At 37.1% G+C, this 26379-nt stretch overlaps 1 protein-coding gene across 27 annotated transcripts in view; it reads left to right on the top strand.

Annotated features, from left to right (window-relative positions):
• Positions 1-26379, top strand: part of RAPGEF2 (Rap guanine nucleotide exchange factor 2) — a 269637-nt gene that overhangs the window by 201396 nt on the left and 41862 nt on the right. For all 27 annotated transcript variants that reach the window (NM_001191326.1, XM_024976978.2, XM_024976984.2 and 24 more), the window contains 2 exons: positions 12220-12351; positions 21677-21854. In NM_001191326.1, the coding sequence (NP_001178255.1) occupies positions 12220-12351; positions 21677-21854 (310 nt within the window). The remainder of the gene's footprint in view (positions 1-12219; positions 12352-21676; positions 21855-26379) is intronic.

Here is a 26379-nt window from a genome sequence, read left to right as displayed (position 1 = left end):
TTCCTTCCAAGGAGTAAGCATCTTTTAATTTTGTGGCTGCAATCACCATCTGCATTGATTTTGGAGCCCAAAAAAATAAAGTCTAACACTGTTTCCACTGTTTCCCCATCTATTTCCCATGAAGTCATGGGACCAGATGCCATGATCTTCGTTTTCTGAATGTTGAGCTTTAAGCCAGCTTTTCACTCTCCTCTTTCACTTTCATCAAGAGGCTTTTTAGTGCCTCTTCACTTTCTGCCATAAGGGTGGTGTCATCTGCATATCTGAGGTTATTGATACTTCTCCCAGCAATCTTGATTCCAGCTTGTGCTTCTTCCAGCCCAGTGTTTCTCATGATGCACTCTGCATATAAGTTAAATAAACAGGGTGACAATATACAGCCTTGACGTACTCCTTTTTCTTTTTGGAACCAGTCTGTTGTTCCATGTCTAGTTCTAACTGTTGCTTCCTGACCTGCATATAGTTTTCTCAAGAGGCAGATCATGTGGTCTGGTATTCCCATCTCTTTCAGACTTTTCCAGTTTTTTGTGATCCACACAGTCAAAGGCTTTGGCATAGTCAAGAAAGCAGAAATAGATGTTTTTCTGGAACTCTCTGGCTTTTTCGATGATCCAGCGGATGTTGGCAATTTGATCTCTGGTTCCTCTGCCTTTTCTAAAACCAGCTTGAACATCTGGAAGTTCACGGTTCACGTATTGCTGAAGGCTGGCTTGGAGAATTTTGAGCATTACTTTACTAGCGTGTGAGATGAGTGCAATTGTGCAGTAGTTTGAGTATTCTTTGGCATTGCCTTTCTTTGGGATTGGAATGAAAACTGACCTTTTCCAGTCCTGTGGCCACTGCTGAGTTTTCCAGATTTGCTGGCATATTGAGTGTTTTACACAGCCACAAATACATACTTTATAAATATATGAAATGTAATATATGTATTACATGTATAAAGTATGTGTATACATCTGTGTGGCTTCCCTGGTGGCTCAGATGTATGTCTGTATATGTGTATGTATATTTATATAAGATATATATGTGTATTAGATGTATATGTGTAAGATATAAAATGTATGTTGTATGTGTGTATACATTTATCTATCTAGTAAAATGACATATATATCTAATAAAGCAGTATGATTAGAACGGCCCCTTTAGGAAGCAACTGAGAATATAAAAACCAGTTTTCTCCTGTCATTGTCATATCTTTGATCTTTCCTGGCTGTCCAGTCACCCTTCTGTCACATCAGTCTCTCTTAATCTTTGCTGAGTGCAGTACCTAGCACTATTTGACAGTTTTCTTCATTAACCTTTTATTATTTGTCTTTGTACACTATTTGTAAGATCCATGAGAGCAGGGAGTTTATCTCACTCGCTGCTATGTTAGAAAGCCAGGAACAGTGCCTGGCATAAAGTAGGTTTTCAGTAAGTGTGTTTGACTGAGTAAGTAAAGGACTCCAATGTAGATTTTATCCAAATGATACATGAGACTATGAGGTCAGGGTGTTATTAGAGCCCTACCTACTTCTCCTTAGGGTTTGGAATTTCACCATAGAAGACTTTTCATAAATAAATCACAAAAAAGTATCATCATATTTGTATTTGTATGAGTTCAGATAATGTGAGCCATTGTACCAAACCAAACAAAACACAAGGGTTCAAGCCCAATGAAAGTTTATTATCTGTTGCATAGAGTCTGAAGCAAGAGCTCTGGATCACTTAGTGGGCAGTTACCCTCTAAGCAGGGTTCCAGGGTCTGGACCCCTCCACATGATGTCTCAGTAGTACCACCTTCCCGCAAAGCTCCGGTGTCATCTGCCAGAGCCTCTCATGATGCGAGGAGAAGGTCATGGCAGATCTGTAGGAACCATAAATAAGTAGGGTGTGGACACAGTGTCCATTGCTTCTGTATAGTCATCCTCCAGAGGCATGAACTCAGTTACGAGCTGAAGAATACTTGTGGGGTAACATCTTTAATTTTGAGCGAGGCTTTCTTTCCACTCCAATTATTAAAATTTATTTTTGTTTGAAAAAAAGGCAGCTTAAGACATCTGGGGATCCCGTAGGAATCTTTTTTTTTTCCTTGACTGTAAACGCTCATTTCCCTAATTCCGCATTCCCATGAGCATTTTCACAGCTGGGTTAACTGCCCACACTCCCTCGGGAGCTCATCAAGGGTGTTGTCTAATTGGTCCTAGAACCTGTCTTCTGATATCACCAGTGGCTCCACTTCATCTCTGGGGATCACTCCTTACAGAGCATGGATCCCACTTGGTCCTGGAAAATATGAGAACTCAAGTTTTAGTAACTGCTGATGAGTATTATCATATGGATAATCACAAATTCTGCTAAAAAATACTGCTATTAGATTTGTTCTTGTAATAGAAAATGAAGCTATGGTTATATTAGTGTAATGTTTTTCTGGATTTTTTCTGTTTAAATAAGGGAGAAAGAAGATGGATATCAAGATTGAATTAGAATTTGGCCCCAAATGACAAATTTCTAGAGTCAAGATACAAAGTGAAAAGTGTGTAGTTTTTGGAGCCTTGTACTTGGAAGCTTTGGACATGCCCCTTGAGCTGTTTGTTGGCATTGGTTCCTCCAACAATTAAGTGTAGTATCTGGACTTTTTAATATATATTAGAACAAGCAGTCTTCAGATATTCCCCACATTGATCGCCATGTAATACATGAACCCCAAATAATAGTGGTGATTATTCCTCACATGTGGAGAATATGCACAAAGGAGTTGGATTTCTGTAGGTGAAATGCTACCCAGAAAGTGCTTTTTCAGTTACCTGACTCAGTGCTGACAGTTGCTCTGTATTTTATTGAAAGTGTCTTAGACTAAATGATCTAGAATTTTTTTTTTTAAATCTCTCATAGAAAGGTGTGCTTTTCAGAAAAGGGATTATATGCTCTGTGTGTGTGTGTTTCAAGTGAGAATGGAGTGGCTGTAACTTGAAAACCATTCTGAAGCTATGTTTCTTAACAGACAATAGGATATACAGATTAATTAATCAACTACTTCAGTATTTCTGTGGAAGATTATATAGTTTATTTTAGATCCCACATAAACCTTCTTATTTTGAAAAAAAAATGCAACTGTCTTTCAAATGACAAACTTTCAGTGATTCTGATTTATTATAGAACTGTTCTCACTCTGCCAGGTGTCTTTCTTTAAGGTGGTGAAATTAGTTGACGAGCTTATAAGTGACTCTGCCTCTGAGTGTGTGTATGCAGGCACACACTTTTTTCTCTGATTGTCAGATGTTAGGGTTACTGTATATTAGGCAAGCTTTTGTTCTGCCAGAGTTAACTACCAAAGAAGAAGTTGCTTTTGTCTCTTAAAAGCAGCCTCCGGGCTGTGGACCAGTACTTCCTGTCGGATCAGCAGTGGCATTAGGTTAGAAATAAAGTGCACGATAAATGTAGTCTGCTTGAATCATCCCAAAACTGAACCCTGCTCCCCTATCTGTGAAACCGGTCCCTAGTGCCAAAAAAGTTGGGGACTGCTATCTTACATTATGAGGTTCTCTCTCAATTCAGGTTACTTGTATTTTTTAAACAATGAAGTACTCTTCAATAAGGAACATAAGGAGTGATGACCTCAAACAGTGCCAGCTTGCAGTGATGTAAGGGTCTGCAGTGGAACTGGAACAGAGTAGTTACAGAATTTTCCTGTTTCATACAGATTTAATCCTGATTCTTGGATATGTGATCTCAAAATTGCAAATACTGGCTATTACCATAACATTTTAAAGATTAGCTTATAAATAGTAAATGATGTTGTAAAGAACCTGCAGGACAAATGAAAAACCAACCTCACTTTTTTTTAAGGTATATCACATACCTATTCAAAAAAATGGTGGGTCTCAAACAATTTAGAAGGAATGGAAACTCTACTGGATGGCTCAGAAAGTGGCGTTGTGATGTTGTTGGTATTGGAGGTAAAGATGTAAAGTTTTAATTTGTTTCATGAAAGTAAGAGTGAGCAATTGTTTCAGATTATTGTTTTTCTATTTGATTTTGAAATTTGCATAAGAAACGGCATTCATAAATTGTTATAAGCAGCCATTTGAGCATTTCATCAATATCCATGAGAGTTTTCAAGTCAACCAATAAATTAATAAATACATTAAAGTTTAATGCGTAAGTGTATTCATTGCAGGGCCAGGCATCCAGAAATCTGTCTCTGCCATCTTTTCACTTTACAGTCTTGATGGAAATGACTTAACTTTTCTGTATCTTATTGTACTTTTATCTAAAATAGTCATAATAATACCTAGTTCATGAGATTCTTGTAAGAACAGGTCCTGGCACACAGAAACTGGTGTATAGGTGATCTTACTGTTGGCTACTCCTAGAGAAAACGGGCCACAGCCTTACATTTTGTAATATATGGTACTTAGATCATACACTTTCTCCTCCTAATAAAGAGTCTACTTTTCTGTTTTGAAGTGAAGTTCACACAGGTTTTCTGTTCAGTGCTTTCTATCAACATCCAATAGAAAAGGCTTCTTAAAGGTATTTGCTGGAAAATACCAGTTATATGACTAACAACCTTTCAATCAGTTTACTAGTTTTAATTATTTATTTTCCTCAACAGGGATCCTAGTTGTTCTATTTGTGTTCAGATTGTGCTTATTTCATGAATGTAGGAATTAAGTTTTAGGTTGTAATACGTACCACTTTAGCCAGTGAAGTTTATGATTCATGTGTTGCTGCTGCTATTGCTGCTACTGCTGCTGCTGCTAAGTCGCTTCAGTCGTGTCCGACTTTGTGCGACCCCATAGACAGTAGCCCACCAGGCTCCCCCGTCCCTGGGATTCTCCAGGCAAGAACACTGGAGTGGGTTGCCATTTTCTTCTCCAATGCATGAAAGTGTAAAGTGAAAGTGAAGTCTCTCAGTACTGTCTGACTCTTTGCAACCCCATGGACTACAGGCCACCAGGCTCCTCTGTCCATGGGATTTTCCAGGCAAGAGTACTACCAACCCTTAAAAACATGAGGGTGGTGTTTCTGCCCTGGAGAGAGAGCTGGGTGACCACGGCAATTCAGGAGCTAATTCTCACATATAGAAGTATATGTTTGGACAGAAAAGTGAAATTTTAATGTATATAAACTTTAACTAATTTTTAAGTCCTATCTGTGATACCTTGCTCCAAAACATTGTTTTAATATAGGGAGATTGCAAGGAACTTTGGGAATAAGGCATGACCACACTTGCACCACTCCCTCCCCTGTCCTCTAGTGGTGGTGTGCTAGGATGGCAAGAACCACGCACCTTGTGTCCTGGCCAAACACACAACAAATGTGATGGGCTTATTCACACAAAAGCACAAACTCTCCAAGGTGTTATCACTTTGAGAGAATTCTCAACTATGAACTTTTATACAAAAGAGTAATTGGACTGTAAGCATTATCATGACAATGAGGTTATTTACTTTGCAAAATTTAGTATGGTAGTCTAACAGTGAGCTCTTCCATATAGATATGTGATTTGTTTTAAATGTGACATGTAAACTTTGGGGGGATATAATGAGTAAATTACTGTAAAGGTGATGGTAGGTAGGACATTGTCAAAAATAAGATTTTTTTTTCCCCCATTGAATTTGAAAACTATCTGATTTAAGCTGGTAGAAAAATGGCAGAGAGAATAGAAAGGGAGAGGGGAGAGGGGCAGCTGCGGGTGGAATCTGCTGCTGTTTAGTCACTCAGCCATGTCTGACTCTTTGCAGCCCTATGGACTGTAGCCCGCTAGGCTCCTCTCTCTGGAATTCTCCAGGCAAGAATACTGGAGTGGGTAGCCGTTTCCTTCTCCAGGGGATCTTCCTGACCAAGGGATGAACCCACGTCTCTTCTGTCTCCTGCATTGGCAGGTGGATTCTTTCCCACTCTTGCCATCTGGGAATCCACTAGGTGTGGTCTACAGGTTATTTTATTTAGCCACTGGACTACGTTATTGAATATATTCATTTTATAGAAGAAAGTAAGGTGCACATGGGTTCATTAACTTGCTCATAGTTGCTTGACTTAGGAGGAAGTTGGACAGAAGATAACTCATTATATAAAATGAGGCTTATGCCTTCTGAGCCTGACAGGAAGCTGGGAGAATATTAAGTTCTTACAAATTTCTAATCTTTTGTTGGCAGGTTTCTCCACTAGATAAAAGCAGATTTTTGTAGAACTGTTCCTGTACAGCATAGTCATACCAATGTTTTAAAATGCTTACCTATATTTTAATGAGAAATATTATTAGATTTATTGCATTATTATCTCATGACCCTTTCGGGAAAGCTGTGTTTCTTGCCTTAATTTTATGAACAAAAGAAATTGTGTACTGTTCAGGAATACTGGTGATGGATGATGTATTATTCAAGGATGGGTCCTGCGTCTAGAGCATGTCTTAATGGGATATGAGAAGTAAAAGTGATTTCTGATGAATAATATTCAGCATCTAAATGCTCAGTTTTTCTGGTGTTCTTAAGTACTATGAATTAAAGAAATAAAAGTTGACCATAGTATAAAGTGGTCTTAAAACTGAGCTACCAAATATTATTCCTGCCTATTCAAGCTGTATGTAGAAATAGATCAGAGTGTGTCAGAACTCAGTGTTAGATGAGTTTTGGTAAAAGAAAAACTGTATGTGAGTGTGTGTGTGTGTGTATACATATATATATATACGCACACACACACAGAAAATATAACTTGCTTTTTAAATTTTATTATCATTATTATTATTATTTTTGGCTGCACCGTGCAATACTGTATCTCGTTTCCCAACCAGGGATTGAACCCATGCTCCCTGCTGTGGAAGCATGGAGTCTTAACCACTAAATTGCCAGTGAAGTCCCAATATGACTTGATTTGAAAGCACAACTTTAGTCCTACTGTGGGTGAGGTACAGTGTCTGGAGCTGGGTGATGACTGACTGTTGCGGCCCTTTCTGGGAGCTGCTCAGTACCTGCTGGCATCTGGATTGGATTCCAGCCACAGGAATCCAGAACTGGGGGTACCTTGTGTCTCCCCGAGTCTGCATGGGGTAGTTTATGGCCGACTTACCACTCTGCTAGTTTCTGAGTGCCAGGCCCTCCTCTGCCTGCTTTATACCCAGTCATTTACTTAATCCTCACAACACAGGCTTTTCATAAATGAATGAATGAATGGGAAATATAGGAGACTGTATTTTCACTAACACCTCAGGAAAAAAATGGGAAATGTGTTCAGGGATATACCAGCTCCTCCCCACCCAGCTTGGAAACATGAGCATGAACAGTGCTCACAGGACTCCAGTGATGATCTGGGGAGACCACTCATTTGGGTAAATTCTTAAGGATACAGCTTACATGAAGCTCCCCTGTAGCTCAGTGGTAAAGAATCCACCTACAATGCAGAGGATGTGGCAGGAGCCGTGACTTCAATGCTGGGTGGGGAAGATCTCCTGGAGAAGGAAATGGTAACCCACTCCAGTATTCTTGCCTGAATAATCCCATGGATAGAGGAGCCTGGCAGGCTACAGTCTATGGGGTCAAAAAAGAGTTGGTACGACTGAGCGACTAAACGACAAGAAGTTTGTAGTCACGGAGGATAACACTTACGTTAGGTGGTGTCCTTACTCGAGATGAACTGCCATGGAGGATTGGATAGTTTCTGACAGTCACTCCAAACCTTGTGTGTTGTGTTGTAACTACTTTTTGAAATGAAGTGATTCTGGGATTAGTTGGGAACATTTTTAGTTAGGTAAGTTTCAACTGATGGTGACAGTGTATTTTTTGTTTTATTTTGAACTATTGGATTTCTCAGCAGCCCGTAAAACTCTATTATGTTTCTGTTACATATCCAGGGATACACTGGCCCTTTCTTGCAGAGCTGGAAAACATGAATGTAATTTTTTTCTGGGAAGGAAGGAGGGGGAGGAAGGGTAAAACCCTAGTCTCTACTATGTTAGCACAACTTTGGGTAGTTTTACCAATTCAGCAAAGTATTTATCCAGAGATGTCAGAGATTTCAGTTCTTAATCACTCTTTTCATTTATGTTCAAAACAGAGTTCATTCAGTAGCTTGTGATTTTATAAATGCCAATCATTACATTAATAAATAAATCAAAGACTATCAAATGCCTGTTCATATATGAGCCTGAAGTCTTCTGTAACACTTCTTACTTAAAGCTAATTGTTAGAGCCTCCTCGTTTCTCCAGAAAAAAGAAAACAAACAAGTTATTAAGTAATTGATACCTGGTGATTCATATTAAGTTTATGCTTACTTTATGCATTTAAGAATCTGATTTAAATACATTTACCATTCCTATTTCTTATGTAATTAATAGTGTTTATGGTTAAACTATGATTCAGTCATTTGCCTGACAATACAATTGTGATTCACAAGTACCATTTTTTAGGAATATAGATTACTTGATCCAGAAAAAATTTGAGTGGTAATGTATTCATATAATCAAATATTTTAAGAATATATAAATAGATTCCTTTGAACTGTGCTCTTAATGAATTGGTATTAAATATATTGGTATTAAGATCAAAACGTGTAAAATGTATTAATCTCCCATTTACTTATTATTTAATTTTATTCAGGTAACTACTGTGTGTAGTCCTGGCTTCAAAAACTTTTCTTTTATTTTTTGAACAGAATTTCTGTGATAAGTGGTGACTAGAGTCATAAGATAATTCACAACCTCATTTTAATCTGAAATTTGACTGAATAGTAGTAATTTAAGTAGGCCCTTGATCAAGCCTAGAAAAGCTAGGAATAAGTGAATTTTTAATTTTTAGCCTGTTATACTTTTTTTTTTGGTATGATTTACTCAAACAGGGAGTTCCTGTCTCCCAAGGTTCAGGTATCACTCTTGCCTGAGGTTGAAACGTGGGTGTCTGTGCCCACGTTTGCCCCCTGCCTCCAGTTCCCATCTGGTTTGTTTCCCTCTGAAAGACCCATTTCCTTAGGCCTGGACTCGGGCATCTAGTCTGTTGGTTGTGTGGCTGGGCCCCGTCTGAGCATTTCAGACTCTTCCCTTATGGGAACAGCCTCCACACTCCTCCCATTCCATAACCTTGACTGATGTATCCTGTCAGTAACATTTAATCGTGAGACTGTTATCCCTGTCTATGGGAAAACATTTAAAGCTTTCTCAAACATGACTTCTCTGGTAGCTTAGCTGGTAAAAAATCTACCTGCAATGTGGGAGACCCCAGTTTGATTCCTGGGTTGGAAAGATCTACTGGATAAGGGATAGGCTACCCATTCCAGTATTCTTGGGCTTCCCTGGTGGGTCAGCAGGTAAAGATCCACCTGCAATGCGGGATACCTGGGTTGGGAAGATCCTCTGGAGAAGGGAACGGCTATCCACTCCAGTATTCTGACCTGGAGAATTCCATGGACTATTCCATGGGGTCACAAAGAGTCGGACACAACTGAGCAACTTTCACTTTTTCAAACATGACATCTATTCTAATATAAAGAAATAGTTAATGCTGAAGTTTATATTCATTTATATTCATTTAACATCGTTTCATTGTCTGCAAAGAACAAAAGTAGTGGTGGGGAGAGGAAAAGCCATGTTTAAAAAACTATGTTTGATTTATTTTTCTGTTGTGCATGACACCTACTACAATGACTTTTGGGATAGCAGAATTACCTTTGGAATTGGGGGTGTCATATTTACCTTGGTATTTCCTGTTCCCAACAGACTGTCTGACATAGCAGGTACTCAATAAGTCTTTACAAAATAGAATCGAGTTAAGCATGGAAGTATTTCTTCTTCCCTCTTTACGTGGTCTTTTTGGTTCTTAGCCTGACAAAGCCACGTAATTCTGCTCCTTGTGTCTGTAAGTGAGCGTAGATGAATAGATTGTGGAGTGTCTCTACTGTTAGCTTCAGAGCTCAAGCCTCCTGGTGCTCTTCTCATGGTGCATTTAGTCAGGAGAGATGACCAGCTGGTGGACACTGAAAAGAAGCGTGTCCTTTGAGACTTGAATAAATAACTGTCTAATGAGTTCATTAGATAGTTCATTAGATAGATGCATCTTTATTTGACATATTCAAGTTAATTTTTAAAAAGTCACACTGTGTGGCACATGTCAACCTGAGTTATCTCTGTAAAAGACAATAGAAATCAATTTATTGTTCTGTAATTGCATGTATTGAGTAATGCCTTTTAAAGTCACTGAGCCAGTTAGTCACATTTCTTCAGGAACGTTTTGTGGCAAGTGACTGCATTAAACGAAGTGTAGCCAGGGTGATGAAGGGGATTTATCCTGCAGATATTCTGCATTGTGGATAAAATATATAAATTCTCAATTTAGGAATTTTTGCATATCTATTCTTTGCTGGGAAACTGTTATTTTCCCAATTTTATCTATTTCACATTTTCAATTATCGGGTAAAAAAGCATTTATAGTGAAACATACATCATTTTTGCAACGATTTCACACATTTGTATAAATATCTCACTTCTCTGAGCTTCTACAGCATATGTCTTTTTATCTGTTTATTTGGCATCTGTTTATATGCCCCTTAATAAATTTATGTTTAAATTTGTTTGTATATTTTGTCTCCCATGATGTTAAAAAATACAATTTCTATGCAGACTATTAAATGTTTTTTTATGAAGAGAGAGAGTTTATTTTTAAATTTTTAAACTTTTTATATGATTTAAAGGTTACTTTCCACTTACAGTTATTACAAAATATAGACTATTTCCCCATGTTGTACAGTATACCCTTGAGCTTGTCTTACACGCAGTAGTTTCTGCCTTCCTCTCTTCCACTCCTCTGGTTCCCTGCCCCGCCACCCCACCGCTGCTAGCTACTGGTTTCTTCTCTATAGCCGTGAGTCTGCTTCTTTTTTTTTGTTATATTCACTAGTTAGTTGCGCTTTTTAGATGCCACGTGTAGGTGATAGTATACCACTTTTGTCCTCTGTCTGACTCATTTCACTGAGCGTAACGCCATCCCAGTCTATCCATGTATTATGTACTATTAAATATCCTGATCTGCTTATTAAGTCAGGTGTGAATGGTGGTGGGCATAGATACACTGTACCTCTTTGTTTGGAACCCCAGGTATGAACCTCGTTGATCCTTGCCATGAACCTGAATCACCTCCCCTGTGAAGAAATAGCCTCTTGGTTTTGGAAGGAGAGAAGGGCAGAGGGTCCTAAAAGAGAAGGGAGTGTTGCCAAGGCAAACTCTTACTTGAGTTTTATTTTGGAAGTTAGTCTTTATTATTCAATAGCCAAATAGGATCAATATGCCAGCAGGAAAGAGAGACGTTATCAGTGTGCATGGTGTCGGTTAACATATGTTTTGAAATATCAGGTTTTTTATTGGTCAGTAGTTTGTGTGATATTATAGATAAACAGCATCCTTTTTGAATTCAAAGGAATTAATAATAACTTACAGGAGTCTAAGATCTTACAGGGAGCATTTTCTTAGCATCTCATTTACTGACTAGCACATAGTAAGAGGAAAGGGGCTCAGTAAATACTTGTTGAATGGGTAAATGTGTGAATGTTTCCTTTTTCAGTGCATTTTCTCTGCTATATGGGAAGTGATAGAAACGTTTGAGGAACGCTTAGTAAATCTGTTCAATAGAGGCAGTTTGTATGTGAAGTCTAATCATGAACGAGTAGAATCTTGATTTTTATGTGTTTGTGTCGAGATAGATGAATGCTGTCCATAACCTTCTCGATTCTGCATTCTCTGAGAGCATTCTTTTCTGTTTTCTCCATAGTGCCTGCATAGTAACTTGTGTAACCATACACTTCCTCAGTTCTAAGATCCTCATCTTTTTAACCCTTAAATGTCACTGGGGCATACATGAACCTCAAATCTGTTTTCTTATTTAGGCTGTCTCTTGCCACAAAGTTGCATTTGTGCTGGCTGACAAATAATAGTAGACTAATTTGCTCATTGATGTATAATTTGAAAATTGTAGTCCATTGGATTCAGTACTTACCAAGTTAATCTTAAGCACTAAACCCACCTATTTAAGCATTGAATTGAATATGATTTAAGGCTCATTGAATGCCCTTAAACTTAATTTTGTGATTTTTGGTAAATAGGACAGTGTTTAGTAATTGTGAACTTAAAAAAGGAAGGAACTTCATAGTACTTTTGGCTAAATGGTGTGAAATAGAGTATAATACGATTTTTAAATGTCTTCTTAGAGTTCTTGATTCCAGTTGTAACTTGGTGTCTCCTGCTCCTTCCCCAGCTTCCTGCAGATTTCACAAAGCTACACCTCACTGACAGTCTCCACCCACAGGTGACCCACGTCTCCTCCAGCCACTCAGGATGTAGCATCACTAGTGATTCTGGAAGCAGCAGTCTTTCTGATATCTACCAGGTAGGAAGGTATTTCCCTATCATTTGCTTCATTTTCATGTGTTCTGAGGAGTTCTGTGATTCTTCATTGATGGAATCTGTAAGGTAAATATATGTGTTTATATCATATGTGCACAAGTGGACATAAATGTTACTGTTTATGCTTCACACAGACATATAGTATGTTGTACGTTTGTTTTAGGAAGTCAGATTACAGTCTGATTGTATTTGCCTCTGCTAGGCCCTGTTACCAGAATTTTAAATAGAGTGGTTGCAATGGAAATGTTTCCCTTGACCAAAATATTAGTAAATATTTTAATAATTTGACTATAGATGTACTAGGTTTAAGCCTCTTTCTTGACTAAAATTGTAGAGGGAAACATCATTATTATGCTTCCATGCTAAGTTTTTCTTAATAAAGCCTTGGGTATGACAAAAGGAAGAGATTATTAAGATTGGATCACTGAATTATTTTTCTTGTGTTATTTTTACTAACTGTAGACTTGGTTATTTGTTTAAAATGAATTCTTATGATACTGATGGATAGAAAAGAAACTAGAACTATGGAATTTCAAAAACATTTTCGAAGCAAAATAATTTTAATTTTCAAGGAAGAGTTCATTTGATTAGAAAATGCAAATTTAGGAAAAGTGACTAAAATAGGCAAAAAAAAAGGTCCTGATTTTGGTAGTCTCTCAGTACACACAGCTAATATGAAATTTTGGATGGTTTCAGACAAAAGAACATAATACGTACTTACCTTATAAAGTATAATTTTTGTCTCCTTAGGAATTGTGATATGAGATGTCCATAAAGGAACCTTTCTTGTTATAGTCGATGTATTCAAATGATGCTCAGTTTCTATTAAAAAAAAAAACAAAAAAACAACTAAAAGTAACTAAACAGAATACTGTCCAGGCAAACCATTTCTTTCTAAGTCTTAAATTTAGTAGCTCTTAGAAAATTAATTTTTTTTTCAGGACACACTAGGTACCCACTTTTCTGTAATTCAGAAGTGTTGTGGAGAGCTCACGGACTAATAAGTGAAAGCCACAAATGCAGTTATTTGCAGATTCTTGGCTGATTTATGAACTTTATAAAAAAATTTTGCAAAAAGAAATGTAATTATCTGACTCTTTAAAGTAACTTTTCAAACTTCTACTTTGATGCATTATATGTTAACTTGTAATTAAATCTTTCAGAAGTAATCTCATTTTCATTCCCCACTCCCCCCCATAATACCTATTTTTAGAAGTTGATTTTTTTTTTTTAATGTTTATTCAAGAGTATTCCTTACAATAGAACAATGAACAGTGTAAGTAAAAGTCTTGCTTTGGCTTGTGTTAATTAAAACATCATGATAGAGCCTTTGCCTTCTACACTTTGAGATGATCGTACACTTTGAAGATCTTTAGTAAGAACACAGATTGAGATCATAGAAGTTGCTCCTGTTTTCTTCAGGTATAGTATCAGCCTGAACAGAGTGCCCAGAAGGTCAATTTATAGTAAGAATGAAGTGAGTTGTCTATATCCTTTATGGAGGCATGTGCTGAGGGGAACTTCAGCTTATGTGTTATTACCTTGGGTAGGTTGGGAAAAGGTGTGCAGAGATACCTGATGGTAGTTCTGCTGCCTCCTTCATCCCCCCCAACCCCCCAATCAGGATGTCTGAAGATCCAGACCACGGTGAGAACTCCACCTTGCTCTGAGGGGGTTGGTGTTTACAGCTTGCAGTTTGACTTTATTTTGGGATGTAGTTGGAAAAGAAGACTCCTGTGTATTTTGATTTATTTTTGTTGCATTTCAAGGCCATTCGTTTCAAACTTGATGACAGGCATGTATCCTGTTAAGTTTATATCCTACATAAGGAAAAATCCATGGTTATATCCAAGGATTTGGCTACTGATTATATAAGACTAACATTAACTAAAGATCCCCAGGACACCATTTCTGTTGTCTTTAAATCAGAAATTCTTAAGGTGGGAAGAAACCTGGCAGAGGCACCTGGTTCAGTGACCAGTCTTCTGTTTGAATCCCCTACTCCTTTCCTGTCAATCAAGCATCCAGTTGATTCTTGAACAGTTCCAGTGATGGACAACCAGCTCCCATCGCAACCCCTTCCACCTTTGTACAGTTCTGACTTGGGAGAAAGCTGTCATGATGGAGTGGTCTAAATGCTCATGAGGTGGATACAAAGAGGTTGGAATGAAATGCTGTGTGCAGGAGAGAAAAGGGTAGAATAATTTTTCCGAGAGGGTTGGAGGGGAGGAATTCAAGAGCAAGGTGGAGTCACTAGCTTTAAGAAAAGAAGTGTCCTCTGTTTAAATAGGGGCTTATGAAGGTGGATTTGGAGTGGGGAGTTTGTGTCTGCTGTACCTGAATTCCCTTGTTCAGAGTGAGAGGGTTGGCAGATAGATTCACGGAAAGACACATTTTGAAGTAATAGTTTCAGAGAGCAGGGGAGCAAATTGACCAGAGCATTAGAAGCTCAATTGAGTTGGTGAACTCAAATACAGAGTGATTTCCCTCTGCCCTGATAGTAATTTTCTTCACAGCAAGCACAAAGAAAGCAAAGATTTGGCTTCCCCTGGGATTGACGCCTTATTAAATAAGTGTAGCAGAAAGACGGATGGAGCTGCATGTCCAGCTCTTTCTAATGCAGGGCTTTGTTTTTGCAGTCCTTCTGTCCAGGATGTTTTCTCCTAGCTTTATGGCCTTTTCAGCCTTCATTTTTAAGGACCATCTTCTTAGAGAATTCTTTCCTTATTACTCTCTGAAAAGTAGATCCTACATTTTGATTCCTTTCCTGGCTGGTCTTTTTTTTTAAGCTTTAATGGAAACAGTTATTACTTTCTAATTTGTTATGTCTGTCTCCCCAGAATAAGGCAGGAACATCTCTATCTTGTCTCCACCTTCTCTCTAGAGCCTGGAATAGCACCAGGAAACCATAGGCATTCAGGAAAGATGTGTTGGATGAATGGGATTGTAGTATTAGACTAGGGAATTGAAGGTGGAGTATGAGAGCGTGAAGGAGGTAGAGTCTGGAAGACTGAGGATCATATGTGTTTGGACAGATAGCTGCCTCAGAAGGGAATGGAAGCAAGTGGAAGAGTAGGAGGTTATGATAGAAAGCAGAATGCCAAAGTTGGTAACATGAGACAGGACAGTTTCCAGCCATGATAAGGTCCTGGTTAAATGGTGTGATTATCAGAACAATGACTTAAGTGGGTTGGAAATAAGTGTATGAAAATAGATCAGTGGAACAGAGACTTCAAGCAAAATGAGATTCATGAGTAAGGATGTGATATGTAATGGAGGAAACCTCACAAATAATGAAGTGATGGGTTATTCAAAAATGGTCTCGGGGGCCCACATTATAACCTTACTTTATATCACAATTAAGATTAAATTCCAGATAAACTAAAAATTTAGCAAACTCTTAATGGTATAGTGAATGATCAAAAATTTTAATAATTAAAAGGTCAATTGAGACAAAGATATAAAATCAGGCTATTAACTCACTTATGCAAATTAATAAGAAAAATACTTTATAACAGTATTCAAAGGCAGGAGTAGTAATTTGCACAAGAACATGCAAATGTCCATACCTTAAATAAATATTTAAGACATAAGTAATTGAGTATATAAAGATTTAAACATGAAGCTATTTATCCTATCAAATTAGCACAGACTTTCTTACTTACAATAAATATTTATAGGCATTTTTACACTTGTTAGGATTGTAGGTCTTGAAAAGAAACCTAACAATTTCCATTAAGAGATTTAAAGAATTGGTCTTTTAAGTATGTGTCCTATAGAAAAGCATTCCTAGTATAAAATTAGAAACAGCATAAATTATGATGAACAAACTGGACTTAATGCAAATATACTTATTTCCAAATACATTTTCATATTTTCTGCACATACATGGTTTTGTCTGCAGTGCCTACTTACTTTGTTATCTCAGTTAAATTTAGCATCAATATAACTTTCTAGCCTAACTTTATATCAGAATCTGACTTTGGGTTAAATATGTATGTTTGAAATTCTCACAAAATTTATTTCCATCAAAATTACTTATTAAGCAGCCCTCAAACATAAGGATATGTGTGAATGATGGATATTTAATAAGCAAAAACTTTTTTTGTAAATGATTTTTAAGTACTTAATGATAACAATGTAGTAGTTATATTGTTTTGGTTTTAAATTAATTCTTCTCTAGATCTTTATGACGTTTAATATTTCCTCAGTTTTTTCATTTACTTGATATCCTTAAAAACGCAAAATAAACTAGTTTTAAGAACTGTATTCATAATAACAAGTATATGTTTGATTTAATAAATCAGAGTTTTCAATATTGATCTGAGAATATTACTGTTTTTTGAGACTGTTACTATTTAACTGTAATGAAAGTTGCTCAGTTGTGTCCAACTCTTTGCAACCCCATGGACTATACAGTCCGTGGAATTCTCAAGGCCAGAATACTGGAGTAGGTAGCCTTTCCCTTCTCCAGGTGATCTTCCCAACCCAGGGATTGAACCCAGGTCTGCTGCATTGCAGGTGGATTCTTTACCAGCTGAGCCACAAGGGAAGCCCCTGTAATATGCACCTAAATCTGTGTTTTACTTATGGAAGATAAATTAATTTAGGACAGGAGTTATTTGACTAAGTGACTTTATTCTTGCTCCTGAGACCAATATAATCAGATACCTTTTATTTCTTTTTTATTGAAGTACGCATGTGTGCTAATCACTTCAGTCATGTCCAACTCTGCAACCCATAAACTGTAGCTTCCAGACTCCTCTATCCGTGGGGTTCTCCAGGCAAGAATACTGGAGTGTGTTGCCATGCGCTCCTCCAGGGAATCTTCCCGACTCAGGGATTGATCCCACATCTCTTATGTCTCCTGCATTGGCAGAAAGGTTCTGTATTACTAGTGCCACCTGGGAAATCTGTTACAAGTGTATAGCAAAGCAGTTCACTCACTGAATATAGTTCTCTGTGCTATACAGTAGGTCTTTGCTGTTTATCTACCTTATATATAGTAGTGTGTATATGTTAATCCCAAATTACTCAGATATCTTTTACATATAAAGTGTATGCATATCTTTATTTAGAATGAAAGGGTTTAAAGACTAGCATAAATCTCAGTAGTATTGTATTTTGGAGTAAGATAGAAAATAGCAGGTGTTTTGTTTATGTTTACATACAAATAAATATTTGTATGTAAAATTTTTTTAAACATTTTGTGTTTTATGACCAAGCAAAGCAGAACACATTTTATTGCTGTATTATATTTTAACTGTTTTCTTTATGAATACAGTCTATTTAGAAAACTTGGCAAAGTATTAAAGTACAAAGTGTTTAGTAGTTTGTGTTAGTTGAACCTGATTTTGATTACTTGCACAATTACTAGGTTTTGTTTTGAACAGTTTATTTAGTTTCCCTTCATGTTTTCTCATCTGAAAAATAGTGGTAATAATCCTGATTTGCTGAATTGTTATGAGGATTAATTATTATGTACTAAAAGCATCAGATGTAGTGCTGCATACATGGTAGTCATTCACTATAGGATCACTGGTTTTATAATTACTATGTGAGTCATTTAGCCAGAACTTAAGGGGTGCCATTAGCCTGAGAGAGATTTTTACAATATGTAAGGGTCTGGAATATTTAACAAAATTTTTTTCTTTCTTAGGACAGATTCTGCCAGTGTAAATTTTATTCAAGGCTCATTGCTAGGGTGGGGCCAGGTAAAGGGATGCAGGCACAGAGGTGGAAACTTGTCCCCTTGAGGTAGGGCATTTTGATGTGGCCTGTAACTGGCTCCCTTTCCTGTTGTTTGATCCAAGAACAGTCCTATGAATGATGAGATACAACTCCAGCTTACTGATGACAAAACTGGGTCTGTAGAGGTTCAGGGACTGTGTTACAGTCACGCGATGAATGCTGGAGCCGAGATTTGAACTAATGACCCCTGGTTTGTCTGCTCATTCAGCCGAAATAAATCCAGTGACCCCTCAGTTCTGGGCGCTCAAGTTTAGCCCTCTCATCCTGTTGGCCAGTCAGCATTCACTAAACGTATAACTCAGCTCAGTCTCCAAGTGACTCATTGTTCGTGAAGTTAATAGATTCCTAAAAATCTGTTCAAGTTCTATTTAAGATGTATCTCTAAAAGGAATTTTGTAGTATTTTAATATAAGAGGGATATATATTTTAGTTTGAAAGGAATATTTATTTCAAATAAAAATAATTTCTAAGTTACTGGTTTCATGAATGTTATTTTATGAATAGTTTCTTAAAGAATGGAATACACATAGCAGGACTAGAAAACAACTAATAATGATTGTTTACACAGGTGGGGTGGGGGTTCAGTTTTGCAGAGATTAATCCAACTCACACTGGAAAATCTGTTCTATTTAAGACTTAAATAGAATTCATTTAAATGATAGTAATGACTTCTTTGGGATGGTATAAAATATACCTCTCCCCTACCATATGTTAAGTGTTCAAAAATTTTAAAAAGCCTCCAGTTGTATATTACTTTAAAATGTTTTGTTCTTATTTCCATCTTTAGTACTACCTCTTCACTCTAGGCTGATATTAAAGAATGTGGATATAGAGGACTGTATATTTGAAAATATGAGGTGATGACTAATAATCACCAATGTTAAGATGAAGCTGGGATGAAATGTGATCATAGCAAGCATTAACAAATTGTCACATTTCTAGGCTTTAGGAATAAGGTGATGATAACAACAATATTGGCCTAGTTTCTCTGCTCACAGCCTTGGCATGCCATATCACACTCGGTTCTGCTTCAGTTTCATTCTAAAATCTAGAGACAATTTAAGTCAGAAATATGAGCAGATACAAATTACTATACATAAAATAGATAAACAACAAGGTCCTATTCTGCAGCACTAGGAACTGTATTTCAATATCCTGTAATAAACCATCACTGGAAAGAATATGAGAAAGAATATGTATATGTGTATGTATGTGTGTGTGTGTATATATATATGAATAAATTATATATGACATATATATATAAATGATTTATACATGTTATATGTATTATATATTGTTAAATATGTAACATACACATAATTGAATCCCTTTGCTGTACACCTGAAACTAACTCAACATTGTAAGTCAACTAGAATTCTATGTTTTTAAAACATCATAAATTAGAGATGTACTGCTGAGCACTCCACAATTAATTCTCTAGCCTTGGTGGCAAGGCCTTCTCGCTCTTCGACCTGGAGGAGCATCTCTGCTCACGTGCTCTAACACGAGCAGCAGTATTCAACTGCTCTTTCAGAGGCCACTGCTGAAAGAGCTTTTGTAGGGGTTGGGTTTTCCATTTTCATTTATTCTGTCTTCAGTTATTTTCCCCTTATGTTTTTCTTATAATGTATATATTTTAGTTCAGGAGATTATACCTAAAGATTGAAATTCTTTTTGTTAAAGTTTAGAAAATATTAACACATGCTTGTGTTGCTTCAAAATATAGAATTAAATAGTATGTTCTATAATATAAACTAAGACTTTAGAAAGGGGAAATTTTGTTGATAAGAAAATAATACAATTTATTCATGTTGACTTAAGCTAAATGATAGAAAAATATATATATAAATCCTTCTATAAGGTGCATTCATGTATTAAGTATCTCTTATACAGAAACAGATTAGGTTGTAGTTGTGACTTGGGAGCCAGAGTTCTTGGTTCTGTTCTTGATTCCACAGTTACCAGCAACACAGTCTTGGAAAAATAATTTCTCTTTACCTGAATGTTTGGAGAATAATAAATGTGGATGATGGCACTTACTTCATAGGACTTTTTTGAAGGATTAAATGAGTTAATACATGTGAAGCACATGGAACAGTTCCTGGCATATTGTCAGTATTTGGTGTTGGCTTTTTATTTATTGGGTTCAACATTTTATATTTTCTTCTTTTGTTTATATATTTTAATCTGTATTTGCTTATTCTTAAATATAAGATGTCTTATTGTCTTTGAAAGTCATATGGGCTATGAGTTATCTGAAGCTGGTAGACTTTATGTTTTCTACAAAATTAATAGTTTTATAATAAAGTGTTTCTAAGAGTTCCTTATTTTTTCTGGAAAGCCATGTTTATAATGCTCGAGATTGATACAGTTAATATTTAATTGTACTCATTCTTACTATTCTTAAGCAATTAGTGAAATCTGGATACCTAATGTCAAATAAGGCGAGGATGACATATATAAGTACAGATAAGTACATATGACACATATGTACTGTTGTTGAGATGAGCATCACAAAAACGTATAGAACAACCTTCAAGGATGATGGTTGTAGGCTTGAGATAGCCAACAGAAGAGACTGTTTTGAAACCTGTGAGTCTTGATTCAGGCTAAATATTTATTTTTAATCACAGAACCATGTTAGACCTGATAGGAGTCTCTCTCTAGAATTAAAAAAGATAGTTCTAAAAAATTTAAGAGATTGGATCATTGCATATTTTTTTAACAACACTTTTTTCAGCCGCAGAGGGTAGCTACCAATTTGCAGCTATGACTAAAGATATCAGTATACTTAGATGTTCTTCCTTCTTTTCATTCCTGTTATACCTGGCTCCTTCAGACATTCCTGAGCAAATAATTTTACTTTTGCTTCATTCTTTCTTGATCTTGATTACTTGAAATTTGGTTGGTGCTGCCGTCAGCAGTGTTGAGGAATGGGAAGAAAGACTGTCACCTATAGACATGTAGGGTCTTTCACACCTTTGGTGTTTAATAGTTAGAAAGTGGACACTGGAGTAATCAGCTAATTATTAATGTTTTATTTGCATATTTATTAAATTACCTTTGACTTGGGATTCACTTTTTCATAAAGACTCTTAGTAAGAGAGAAGTGGTTCAGTCTTCTTGGCATTAATAAACCTACACCTTTTCTTTGGGGGAAGGAATTGTTAAGAATTGTCACCCTCACACTCTTAGTTTAAGCCATCCTCTTTGAAAAATAGAGTGAAAACTGGTACTGTCTTTTTCTTATTCTACTGTGTTTCAAATGCCAGGTGACAACTCAGGTAAGAAATCAAAATGATTGTGATAAAACCATTAATTCTAACTAAAAATTCCATGAGATAAAAATCACTCATATTTTGTTGATGTCATGATTTTACATAGTGCCCAGTACATGAATATTTGTTAATGTTGAATACATGTAGCTTAATTATGGAAAGATTCATATCATAAATTTAATGTTTCAAACAAGCTTATTTCTTTTGGATACAAAAGATTTACTTAAAAACAGCTTGTCTGCCCATCCGTCCATCTATTTATTTTTGGTGTGTTTTAAGGCCACAGAGAGTGAGGCTGGTGATATGGACCTTAGTGGGTTGCCAGAAACAGCAGTGGACTCTGAGGACGATGATGATGAAGAGGACATCGAGAGGGCCTCAGACCCTCTAATGAGCAGAGACATCGTGAGAGACTGCCTGGAGAAGGACCCCATTGATAGGACAGACGATGACATTGGTGAGTCTGGGTGAGAAAACAAATCTCAGAGCAATTTAAAGAGTTTAGAAGTAAGACTATCTGGTGCAACAGAGCCCAAGGATATTAGGCTTTAAAAGGTCATTTCTCTTAACATTGTTGAAAACATCTTTGAAAAAATTAATTTTACTCAGTCCATAGCTTCAAGAGGCCACAACTGATAAAACTTCCAAATGAAAACCTTCCAACATGAGCTGTTTCTTAGCCTACTCTAGGGCAAAAAAAATAAAATAAAAAAGTCAAAGTCATCTTCCAAACATTATCACATTTGTTAATCTTCTTGTGAGCACTGTTCCTAGTAAGCTCGAGCTTCTCTCTGTGTGAATATCAGTCGGGTGGCAGTTGGTAGAGCTGTTGTTTAAGTGACTGTGCTCCCTCTGTGGTTCCATAGAGAGGAGAGGCTAGAGGAAGAAGTGAGCAGAATGTCAAGTGACCCCCACATGAGCCTAGGGGTTGGGGCTTTAAGTGTGCCTTAAGATTATGGGTCTAAGTGGGTTTGCGTCGCTTTCCCCTTCCTCAAGGTTCCCTTGACTCAGCTTGGCCATCAGAATAAGAGTTGATTGTGTGATGATTGTTTAGTGTTTGACTCTGCCTTCCAGACCCTTCTTCTTCCTTAGATGCTGGGAGTGAGACCAGCTTCCTCTGAGAGCATCTCTGCCCTGCAGGTCTGGAGTCTATAACACCCTTGCCTGAGCCCCAATTATCTGCTCTTCCACGCCCCCAGCTCTTTGGGGGCCAATATGTATTTGAAAGAAATTCAAGGAACTGAGTCTAGTAGGATTAGATATAGGACAGTACGGCCATTGTTATATGTGAGTGGCTTGTTTCTTGTGTTTTGAAGGGAGCCAAACATTATGTATGAGGAGAACCTTGTACCATTTAAGATCTGTACATATGCTAGGGAATTGAAGTTGGAAAGCCAGGTATTCTAAAATACCACTGAAAGCACTGATAGAAATTGCCAGCTGTTTAGAGATGACTGTTATGTGGGGTGAGCACTCAGTCACTGGCTAATGTGGCTGCACCTTGTATGGACTGAGAGTTTCCTAGGTCCTGGCAGCCCAGTGGAAATGAAGCATGGAGGCCCTGATCCTGCTGGCTCTGAGGAATAGAGTCAGGGTTGGGGTCATAATCTCAGGGTGCGCACCGAACAGGAGGCTGTGGCAGGAATGAAGGACTGTCAGCGCCCTTTTGGAAGCTCAGACCTGGAAGAGAGGAAGGAGGAGCCAGCTGTGCCTGTACCTCCAGCGCAGAAGTGCCTCTGCAGTAACCCTTTGTGGGTTACTGGGTTTCTGTTGGAGGATGTAGCTGCTTCTCACATACCTATCCCTGTTCCTCCATACTTTATCCCACTTCCTCCTCCACCTGCTCCACTCTCTGGTCTAAAGGCTCTCATAGTCACAAGTCTTCTGAGGCTTCTGCAGCATGAAGTCAAGTGGTCCTGTGTCATCCTTGAAGACTTAGGGTTTAGCTTCCTTGCATCTGATAACTCACATTCACCTGATTTCCACTGTCCAAAATGTGTTTCACTCTCCTCTTCTCTTTGTCTTTGTGATTTCTCTCTCTCTCTCTCTTTTAATTTTATTAGCGTGTAGTCAACTTACAGTGTTGTGGTACTTTCAGGTGTATGGCAAAGTGAACCACTTACGCATATATCAGTAATGTGTATATGTCAGTCCCAAACTCCTAATTTATCACTTCCTCCCACATTTCCCCTTTGGTAACCATAAGTTTGAGTTTGAGATCTGACTTCGTTTTCATTGTCTCTTTATTGTAGCTTTAAAGAGAGAATGAAGTTGGAAGTAGTGTGTTTGGTTTGCCATCTTAAAAATTCTTGCTCATAGAGTTTATAAAAAATAGATTAAACATTGCTTATGAACAGATTGATGTGAAGGTTATCCTTGTTTGAATATGCTCATTTTAGTATAGTTACGGAAGAAAGTTATGATTAGTAAAATATATGAAGCATGTCATTCCTGGAAATTTAAGGCAATCCCTTCATATCTGAGAAGTTTTCTCTTCTAGAATTTCTAGAAAGCAAGATCTATGCTGATTCCTACAAATGAATACCAGGCTAATTATTTTAAGGTGCTTGTTGATATAATCCCTGGATGAATTACTTGTAGTTGAATGCCAATACACTTGTAAGCAGTGATGACTCAGACGCTTACTCCTATCAAATATATTTTTATTTAAAGTAGTAAATATTGGTCATTAACAATAAGGCATAATGGCATTGTTTGATCTACACAAGGGCTTGGAGGATCTTATATTCCATCGCCTCTAAATATCGCCACATGTGAGAACACTTTGGCTTGTTTGCCGTTACTGTTGGTAAATCTAACTCATTCTCCAGCGTTTAGTTAAAGCAGACACCTTTTTTATGAACTGCAGACATCTGTGTAACTGATGCTTTGTCTAAACGCCTCTCTGCCTAACCACGTTCCTCGACTCAAGTGATGGGGTGTGTTTGTGTTTTAAGTTTAGTCAAATCAAGCTGCTTATATTTAAATATGTTTTTAAAATTTCAGGAATTAAAAAATTTCCCCTTGGGGTTCCATAGATTCTTGGGTGTGCCTTTGTTTCCGTACTTTGAAGAAAGACACATTATTCGTGTTTGCTCTCCAGCTTGTAACTCTATAGGTACTCAATTATTGAATACTTCTTTTTTTTTTTTTTTTTAAAGATTTTGAGGACTTGACATATAAAGGTAGAAAACTACTTTCATCCCTTTCAAGGAACTCTTTTTTTTTTTTTTTTTCTTCTCCTCACTTGGTACCCCACACACAAATCCACAAGTTTTACCATAATTATTTCTTATGTAAAATTAAACCAAAGCAATAAGATAAGGATTTTTCTGAAATGGCTAAAGCTTCTGGTGTCTATAAGTTGATTTTAGGCTTTTCTTTGTGTTACATTGAGTAGAAAAAATGTTTTATTGAGCGTCTAATATTTTTTACAAACAGGATTATTTTTTTCCTGATGAAGTCACACTAATGTATTATTCAGACAGAGTATTGCAAGCCATTTAGAATAAAGTGATTCTCTTTCTCCATCCACAAAACTTCTCCCCGTACCCTAGGAGCTATCTCCTTACCTGTCGCATGCTCTCAATCCTCAGCTGCCATGACCCCTGTAACTCGGTATGTTTCCTGTGACATCAGGGTTTATGTTGAGCTCCTGAATCAAATGCTTCTATTTTACATTATTATGTTTTTTTAAAGATTGGTGATATAAATTCTTTATTTTTTAGATTCTTATAATCCTCTCATGTAATAAATAAGTTATCACACAACTGATGATATCATTATTGAATCCTTGAGAGTTTTAAAAGCCCTTGCATATTGTTTGGTTAAGTGTTTAATTTTTCAATTGAACTTGGAGAAAAATGTGTATTTACTATTATTATATCTTCTTTGTCTTCTTTGTTATTTATCCTTTTTATATGTGATATACAGATATTTTCTATCCCATTGTATTTTATTAATGTTAGTCACTTACTCATATATCATGGACTGATTTCATGACCCATTAATGGAGTAGGACACTGCTGAAAAATAAGACAAATGTCCATGCAAGCACTTCAAATCATTATTGCAACTATTAGTGAGTATGCTTTATACATTCATATGCTTCATATTCACCCACCATATGTGGTGGTACTTTAACTTTTATTTTTGTCTAAACATGTTAAATTTAAAATATTTCTGACAATTAATTTGTAGTCTCATATTTTTCTTAACATCATATGTCTTTGTCCAAGGAAGTTTAGCTCCTACCAGAAGAGGGAAAAAAATAAAATGTATATTATAGCTAGATTTAATACCTGTATTTTAGCTGTGATTTTAATGGCTAGTATTAGCTGCTGCTAAGTCACTTCAGTCGTGTCCAACTCTGTGCGACCCCATGGATGGCAGCCCACCAGGCTCCACCGTCCCTGGGATTCTCTGGGCAAGAACACTGGAGTGGGTTGCCATTTCCTTCTCCAGTGCATGTAAGTGAAGAGTGAAAGGGAAGTCGCTCAGTCATATCTGACTCTTAGCGACCCCATAGACTGCAGCCTACCAGGCTCCTCCATCCATGGGATTTTCCAGGCAAGAGCTAGTATTGAATACCTTATGGTGAGGAGTGGGGGATGGTAGCTAAAGAAAACTGAGAGTGGTAACAGCAGTGTTAACTGTGATGTGTCAGCCAGAGGACCACGATTGCTTCATCTGCCTTTATGTTGCATATCAAAACATATGCATTTGTAAAGCAAGGAGTCCTGCCTCCTGTAGTAGGTACATAGTAGATGTGGGTTATCTTTTACAGTGATACTCAAAATTGCCTCACAACCGCCCTCAGGTATATTTTATGACACAACACAAACACATCTACTCATTCCAGGAATAAAAGTTTCACTGAATAAAACTTAACTCTTTCTGTGATTGATGCACTTTGATACTCTTGTTCCTTCTTTTTAAAAAATGCTGGTTGCAACAGTCAGTTGATGTCCTGATACATCAGT

The sequence above is a fragment of the Bos taurus genome, chromosome 17, assembly GCF_002263795.3.
Source record: "Bos taurus isolate L1 Dominette 01449 registration number 42190680 breed Hereford chromosome 17, ARS-UCD2.0, whole genome shotgun sequence".
Lineage (NCBI taxonomy): Eukaryota > Metazoa > Chordata > Mammalia > Artiodactyla > Bovidae > Bos > Bos taurus.
Note: the sequence above shows the minus strand (reverse complement) of the source record. Positions and strands in the feature narration are given on the sequence as shown.